At 63.2% G+C, this 7964-nt stretch overlaps 1 protein-coding gene across 3 annotated transcripts; it reads right to left on the bottom strand.

Annotated features, from left to right (window-relative positions):
- Positions 1–1561: 1561 nt before the first annotated feature.
- MAPK11 (mitogen-activated protein kinase 11) lies at positions 1562–7950 on the bottom strand. 3 transcript variants are annotated; one of them, XM_008568942.1, is made up of 12 exons: positions 7730–7950; positions 5666–5795; positions 5437–5495; positions 5234–5345; positions 5121–5150; positions 4992–5039; positions 4788–4902; positions 4344–4415; positions 4037–4116; positions 3486–3564; positions 3231–3404; positions 1562–2877 (listed from the first exon to the last, which is right to left on the bottom strand). In XM_008568942.1, the coding sequence occupies exons 1-12, from the start codon at positions 7843–7845 to the stop codon at positions 2801–2803; spliced, it is 1092 nt and encodes a 363-aa protein (XP_008567164.1). In that variant the 5' UTR covers positions 7846–7950; the 3' UTR covers positions 1562–2800. The 3 variants fall into 3 exon arrangements, 2 of the variants coding, with proteins under 2 accessions (XP_008567164.1, XP_008567165.1); XM_008568943.1 differs by having other exon boundaries at positions 3358–3404; positions 7730–7845; XR_550231.1 differs by having other exon boundaries at positions 2829–2877; positions 3358–3564; positions 7730–7845.
- Between the last annotated feature and the right edge of the window lie 14 nt (positions 7951–7964).

Raw genomic sequence — 7964 nt, 5'->3', positions numbered from 1 at the left:
CCCACGTGACGCCCCGCCGGCCCCCCGGGCCCTCCGGAAACCCGAGGCGCCCGCCGGCAGCGCGCAGGGCCGGAGGCTGGGGTGGGGACGGGGGGAAGGGGAGCGCCGCCCGCAGCTCGGCCCCCGGGCGGGAGGCAGCCCCGACATACCCCGGTCCGCCTCTGCTGGGGCGGGGGTCCAGTCCTTATGACTCATCTCCCCCCCCCCAAGGGCGCTGGGCCCATCCTAGGCAGGCTGAGCCCGCCGGAGTTCTATCCCCAGCCCCAGTCACGGCCCACCTGCGGGTACACCAACTCCCACCCCAGCCCCACCTGGTGCCATGCTTGAGGCCCCTGGGCTGTGCGTCCTGTTCGCGATGGCAACACCCCACCCCGAAGGATGCCCTACCCCTGGAGCTCCATCCCCAAATGTGGGGTCCTCCTGCACCTGTCTTGCCTGCATCCCCACTGACCCCAGGCCTCCCAGCCAGCCAGAGAGGCTGGTCCTATAGGTCCCCCTTGGGTGTTTTTGCACCCCCAGCTCCTCCTCTCTCCTCACCTGGCATGGGAGAGGATCCCCAGGGCCCCCTGCCCCACCCTGTGCCCCGCCTGCCTGCCCACCATGAATCAGCAGGTCAAGCTGGGCCAGAGCAGCTTTACACCTGGACTTCTGCTGGTGATCTGGAGCATTCATGAGCTGGTGACTAGAGAGCAGGGGCAGCTTAGGGCCACTCACACCAAAACTGCCTGCATCCCATGCCCTTTGTGCCCTGCGCTGCCTGTAGAACTCCACCCACCTCTGCCTGGAGGCCTCCCCTTACTCCCTGTGGTGGGGCCCATGGGTTCAGCCGAGTCTAGTGTTAGACCAAGCTCCCAAGGTGGGGCATGTACCCAGTTCTGCTCCCATCCTCCATCCCCAAACACTGGACTTGGCCCAGCCTGGTCTCCAGGGGTTCCCCCCAGGACTGGCCATCACACTGACCAATCCTCTGGTGCTCCAACCTTCAGGTGGTCTCCAGCTTTTCCCCCAAGGCCCAGGGCAAGGGCACAGACTGTCCCTGTCCCCTGGGTATGCTGCCTGATCCCCAACAGGGCTCAGACTCTTCCCCCCACATATAAGCTGCCGTGAACAGTAGGAGCAGATTCAGCACACGAATCCCCAGGGTTGAAGTGGCCGGACTTTGCTTCTAGAGATACTCAGCTGCCCCCCCCCCCCCCCCCCGCCGCCAGCCTCTGACCACTGAGACAAGGGGAGGGTCTGAGTCTGGGCCAAGAGCCAAGCCTGCCCAATGAATCCTCCAGCAGGGAGCTGGGGTCAACCTGTAAGTGGCCATCTCACACTGTTCCTCTCAGAACCCATTGGCCTGATCCTCCCCTGGTCCCCCTGGGCTCTCACATCCTCCAGAGAACTGGTGTGTGTGTGTGTGGGGGGGGGGTGCCAGAAGACGGTGGCTTGTCTGACTGGGGACTCGAGAGATCTGGCCAGTGCAGGGGTCTAGTGGGGCTAGGCCAATTGAAGGTATGAGATACACAGAGATCTGGCACCCCTCCCAGGAAGCAGGGCCGGAGCCCGGGACACAAGCTGAGCAAGAGGGAACTCCCTTTATTGTGCACCCCTGGTGCAGGCACTTGACATCCTGACCCCCCTGAGTCCCTCAAAGCTAGAGGTCACTGCCTCTCCAGGGCGAAGCCAGACCCCCAACACATCTCCGAGCAGCATCCTGTCCCGGAGGTTACTTGGTCAGCTCCATTCTGGGAGAAGGGAAGATGAGGGCTGACCCACAGACCAGAGCACCCCAGATCTCCAGTTGCAGGGCCACAACAGTGGGCAGAGGTAGAGAGTGGGCAGAAACTTGTCGGTTCTGGGCCAAGGTCCAGGGACAGAAGTGTCTGAGTCCGAGTCCGAGTCCACATCCAAGTGTGCTGCCCACCTGAGCGTCCTCGAGGTTGGACCCCCTCACCCCATCAGCCTTCTAGCTGGCACTGTGTCCCTGTGACTCAGGAACCTGCTACAGCTCCCATGCCCAAGAAGAAAGCCCTGGCTTTTGCTCATGTGGTTCCCTGTGGCCCCCCAGAGCCCCCAGCATAGTGCACCCCCCTGGCATCAGGAACTGTGGGGAGGGGAGGAATAGTATAGCCACCCCAACTCAGGCCTCCTGCTGGACATGGCCCCTGACTCTTGGGTGCCCAGATTCATACGCACCAGCACATGCACTGACATGTGAACACCAGGAGCACCAGGAGTGCACACTCATGCACATGTGCCCCCACACACCACAGAACACAAGGTTCCAGGCAGCTTTCCTCACTTGACACCTCGTAGTTGTCTCTGCCTTGCCACCCCCCACCCCCTGCCCTAAGGAAGACCCTGCCCAGCCTTTTGGTGCACTGGCCCTGCCTCAGATCTCAGACCCAGGAGTCTCAGCAATTTCCAAGGCAGCCCCCCACTTCCAGGATGAACCCCCCTTTTAGTCTCCAGGGGCTCTGGCACCAATTTGCCCTCGCACCGCCCCGGATAGCTTTCTGGGACAGAGATGTGGAGACAGACACTCTTCAGGGGGATGCACTGTGGTATCCAGGTCACCCACAGTGAGGTCCTAAGAGAGAGCCCGGTGGCCAGAAGGGGGTGGGAGGACCATGGTGGGGTCAGGGATGCTTCTGCCCAGACTCACACATGGCATGCACACGACACACTTGTGCATTCACATGTTGTGTAAATCCCCTGAAGATGGGGGTCCCAGGCCAGGGAGTATGGGAGGTGCCTCTCAAGGGCAGCTCAGGCCCCTCCACAGGTGCAAGTGTGGCTGCCAGATAACACATCACTACTGGATCTCCAGGCTGCCAGGTGGCTGTGGTGGCTCTGGGGGCTTGAAGCTGAGGACTTCCTGGTAGGTGAGCTCTGGGGGGGAAAGGGTCAGCTAATGTAACCCCCAGCTCAGCCCCTCCCCGCTTGTGTGGCACTTGCCTCCCAGCCCAGGCCCACCATCCTCTGAGAGCAGCCTCAACCCAGAGGCTAAGAGCCAGAGCCTGCCCTGTGCTGCACCCTGCCACTTCCCGAGCCTCTGCTAGACATACCACACCCATTTCTACCTGCCCCACTCTGGAGCAGGGAGGCATGTGGTCCCCCTCCCAGGCCACTTGGGGAGGAGCTGGGGTGTTTCTTGCAGGAAACAGACAAAACCCTGCTTCTGGGGGAATGCAGCCCTTAGGCCCATCCTGAGGACCCCGCCCCTCCAAACTCCCCATGCCCACCCTTCCACTCTTCCACTGTGTGCTCCTTGGCCTCGATGCTTTCATCGTAGGGCTCGGCCTCTGGCTCATCATCGGGGTCATGATATTGGCTGAAGTAGGCATGGGCTAGTGCCTCGGCTGCACTGACCCTCTGGTCACTGTCCAGCACCAGCATCCTTCCAAGGAGGTCTATGGCTACAGGGGGCCAGTGGGGAGGTCAGTTCTGCATCCAAGGCCAGATGTGGAGCCCAGTGGAGCCCCAGGACCAGTCCTCACCCAGGGGGTTGGCTCCGTGGAAGATGCTGCTGAGGTCCTTCTGGGGCATGGGGGGCAGGGACTGGATGTACGTCCGGGCCTGTGGGAAGATAAGGGCCTGAGGGAGCTGCTCATCCCCACCTCCCTGGCCCCAAATTGGACAGGAGACTTGCCAAGAGAAGACCCCAGACTTATCCGCTCCAACAGGATTGAGCAATGACTCAGGCAGACCAAAGACCTCCTCCCCATGGGATCAAACTCCTCACTTAGTCCCTAATGCCTGCAGGAGCTGGGTCCAGCAGTCTCCCTGCCCCCCACTCTGCCCCATACCCATGGTCAGGGCACTGTCTGTTGGGGCTGTGATTTTGCCCTCACTGTTCCTTGTGCCAGGAATGTCCTCCCTGTTCACCTGTTTCCCCCAGAAAGGGTCAAGTGCCTACCCTGGGCTCTATCCCACCATGCCCCATGTCCCCCATATGGTGCCCAGTTTATTTCAATCCCACCTCCTCCCCCAGAGTGCCTGAGGGTTTAGTCAGTAGAGGGAGCTGGTGGGTGGCTGGGTACAGACTTACATGTTCTGAAGATATCTTTGCCAGAACCTCAGGGCTCGGTGTGCCCACCACCTCCATGATGCGCTTCAACTGGTCAATGTCTACCTCGCTCAGGAAACACCCACTGGTCAGCCATGGGCCTTTCCAGAGCCCCCAGATCTTGGGGCACTACCCAGAGCCTGCTCTCCCACAGCTGAGTATAGCAAGCCCCAGGCGGCATGGCATGTGGCGGAGGAGGTGAGACCTGCCAGAAAGGGCCAAAGACCGCCCCCACCCTTCAAGAGGAGGCCTCAGCTTGGCCCTGCTCCCCAACCTGGGCCAAGGATACAGTCATTTCCTGGGAAGAGGGCCTTTCCCTGGAGCAGTTCAGCCATGATGCAGCCCACAGACCAGATGTCCACTGTTGGTGGAAGGGTGCGGGAGGGGCTTCCATCAGTCTGCCCACCCCAAGTCCCTCCTCTGGACCCTCAGTCACACCCAGGCCCAAAGAGGGGCAGACCTCTTTCTCCTTAATATTCAACCCTGGGTAGGGAGAGAGTTAGCTCAGGCCCCAGAGGATCAGAGGACACTCACCACCCATGTTCTGGGTCCCTCTGAATTTCTTGCTGGTCCCAGACCTTGCCTATCCCCCAAGACTGGTCATGACCCCTCAGGGTCCTCAGCCTTTGGCCCCACTCCCACCACTCTGCCACCCCCTCCAGGCCTTGGCATGAGCTCTGCCTGCCTGAGCACCATGGTCAGACACCACTGCCCCCTTAATGGTTGACAGCACCTGTCTGGTTGTAGTGCATCCAGTTGAGCATGATCTCAGGTGCTCGGTACCAGCGCGTGGCCACATATCCGGTCATCTCCTCGTCCGCCTGGCGTGCCAGCCCAAAGTCCAGGATCTAGAGTGACCACAAGGCGTTCTCAATACCCCCTCGCCCCCCATATCCTGTCCCCCGCTCACCCACTGCATGCGTTGTGGGCCCCTCACCCTGAGCTCGCAGTCCTCATTCACGGCCACGTTGCTGGGCTTCAGGTCCTGCGCGGGTGGGTGGAGGCGTGAGCACAGGAACAGCACTGCGCGAGCCAGACCCGACCCTCACCCCGCGGCCGCACCTACCCGGTGAATGATCCCAGCCGAGTGGATGTACTGCAGGGGAGGAAAGACCGCGGTGAGCACCGGGTCCCTGCAGCTCGCCGCACCGCACCCCCCGGCCTCTGGCGCGCCCCCACCTTCAGCCCGCGCAGCAGCTGGTAAATGAGGAACTGAACGTGCTCGTCGCTCAGCGCTTGACACTTGACAATGTTGTTCAGGTCGGCGCCCATCAGGGTGGTCACCAAGTACCTGGAGCGGGGTCAGGGGTCAGGACAAAGCCCCGCCATCCCCACCCCGAATGCGCTCCCCAGGCCGCCGCTGCTCCTGCCCCGACGCTCACACTTCGCTGAAGTCCTCGATAGACGTGGCCGGCGTGAAGACGTCCAGAAGCCCGATGACCTGGGTGGGAAGGGGAGTCAGAGGCCGGCGGCGAACCCCGCACGTACCGCGCAGTTCAGCCCCAGGCCCTGCCCTCCTTCTGGCCCCGCCCCGACCCCGACTCCGGGAAGCACCTCCCCTGCCCATTGGCTCCACGGCCCGGGCCCTGCCCCCCACGTCCACCCTCTCACATTCTCGTGCTTCAGGTGCTTGAGCAGCCGCAGCTCGCGGTACGTCCTGCGTGCATGGATCAGCGACTGGAAGGGTCGCGACAGCTTCTTCACTGCCACCTTCTGGCGCAGCCTCGCGTCGTAGGCTGAGCTGGAAGGCGGGCGAGTGAGGCGGCGCGGGCGGCGCCCGGCCAGGGAAGCTGGGGAGGGGTCCCAGGGCAGCGGCCCGCGCGCACGCACGCCCCCGGCCGCCACTCCTCCGTGGGGACGGGGCCCGTCCGGCCTCGCAGGCATTTCGGGGCCTGAACCTCCACCCCAGCTCTGCTCCGTGCGCTTGCTCGAAGGGGGCTGGGCCGCCATGCGTGTGTTGCCACGCAGGGTCCCGGGTCACCTCTTGTCCCCTGGCCCCAACCCAGGGTCTCCACTCAGGGCGAGGCCGGAGCGGAGGCTCTGTAGCCAGCGTGGAAATAACACGCCAAGAAAACAGCTACTGGTGTGTTCCCACAGCGAACGGCCCCGTGGGTCCGGGAGGCTCACTGGGGCTCTATAGCTGTGTCCAAAACCCCTCCACCCCCAACACCTCCGAATATTCACAGCACGGAGGGAAAACTGGCCAGGGGCTCTTATTGCATTATCGTTTGTGACTGAAAAACTGGGCAGTAGGAAATGTCCAGCTGAGGGTGGCCGCTGGGTCCACAGAACACTCCCTCGCCCAGCCCCACTCCCCAGAGGTCCAGACCCTCCACTGCCTTTGCTGGAGATGCAGCAGTATCCTCAAACGCAAATGGGGCAGGGTCAACCCCAACCTCCTGGAACCCCACTGCCCGCAGGCTCAGGGCTCGGCTGCAAACGCGGGGTAGGGGAGCCCTGCTGAAGGCAATGCCTTCGCACAGCCTGTTCCCTCTGGCTGATGCTCGTCCTTTCTCTTGCTCCTCCTGTCTATCAAGACCCTGCTCCCACTCCCCATGACTTGGGCCACCCTCCATGCTCCCTTTGGGGGGAGAGGGCCAGCTCCTGCAAGGTCTGGGATGCTCATGGATCCCAGTGGTGGTGGAGGAAAGCCAGCTAGGTGCCTGGGGCATCGCTGTCCCTCCCCCCAGCCTATGACCCACAGGGAAAGTCCAGTCTCTGGAGGGGTTCTGAGAAGTCTCACTCCTAACACGAAGAGCCTGGGGCAATGCCCTACCCCTGACGTGACGACTGCTGCCTTCAGCCCCCATCGTGACCCCGCAGTGGACAGCAGCTGCCTGGCACTAGTCTGGGTAAGGGCTCGCTGGGTGTGGGTCACACTTCTCAACGCCCACACCCATGGTCAGCCTCACTGTCAACATCGCAGCTGCCACTCGGAGCTCCCTGTAACCATCTAATCCTAAATCCCCCCTAGTCCCCAGTGCCAGGGTAACAATGGCCTCAGCCTAGTCTGGACCTCTCTCCCTCCTCTAGACTCTATGGTCTGCCTGGACCTTAGGCCAGATCCCCGGGCCCCAAGGCCTAGCTGCAGAAGCTGTGGCCTGAGCTCCCTTGTTTGGGGCAAAAATGGAATGGAGCCTAGACGCCCCCGTAGGGTTGCAGGGGGCTGGTAGGCGTCTTTCCTGAGGCTTAAGCCCTAACCGGAGTTTCAGACCCTCAGAAAAATGGGGGAGGGGACAGGACGCACGGGGGAGTCTGAGGCCATCCGAAGGGGAGAGGCCTTCCTCTCGCCTAGCCGAGCTCTCCCTTTCTAAACAATCGCACCCACTCTGGGCGGGGGGCATCTGCTAGACCCCGGGGGCTGCCTGACCCTTGACCCAGACATGCAGGGGCCCGGGAGACCCTCCCTGCCACCAGCGGTGACGCCCCAGGACTCGGGCCCGTCAGGGGCGGTGCAGAGGGCCGGAGGACGACCCCCCTCCCTGCCTGAGGCGTCTGGTAGGAAAGTTTCCTTCAAGCCCTCCCCCCTTCATTCCTCCGGTCCGCTCGGGGTCCGGGGGCGGAGGCGGGGCGAGGCCCCACCCCACGCCGGGAGCCCCGCGCTGGGCGGGAAGGGGGCGCGCGTTCGGTCCCGCCCCGGCCCCCACCCGGCTCCCACCTCTGCCCCGCCCCTACCAGACGGAACCGTAGGCGCCGGAGCCCACCGGTCGCAGGCCCTGCAGCCGCTGCGGCACTTCCCACGCCGTCTTGTTCAGCTCCTGCCGGTAGAAGCCGGGGCGGGGGCCCGACATGTCCAGAGCGGCCAGCGCTCGGCCCGGGCACGCCCCGCGCCCCGCCGGAGCCCGAGCCGAGCAAAACCGAAAGGAACCGAGCAGGACACAGCGCGACGGGAGGAGGAGGCGCTGCTGTA

This window comes from Galeopterus variegatus, unplaced genomic scaffold, assembly GCF_000696425.1.
Source record: "Galeopterus variegatus unplaced genomic scaffold, G_variegatus-3.0.2 Scaffold454, whole genome shotgun sequence".
NCBI lineage: Eukaryota > Metazoa > Chordata > Mammalia > Dermoptera > Cynocephalidae > Galeopterus > Galeopterus variegatus.
The sequence above is the reverse complement of the archived record's forward strand: the minus strand, read 5'-3'. Positions and strand labels throughout refer to the sequence as shown.

Bases quoted from the DNA above. Each gene is read 5' to 3' on its own strand.
- MAPK11 (XM_008568942.1), bottom strand. From the start codon at position 7,845: ATGTCGGGCCCCCGCCCCGGCTTCTACCGGCAGGAGCTGAACAAGACG. The intron at 5,151-5,233 runs GTGGGGGCGCGC...CCTCCCCTGCAG, and splicing joins AGCTGCTGCGCGGGCTGAAG to TACATCCACTCGGCTGGGAT. The intron at 3,565-4,036 runs GTAAGTCTGTAC...ATCTTCCCACAG, and splicing joins CAAAGATATCTTCAGAACAT to GCCCGGACGTACATCCAGTC.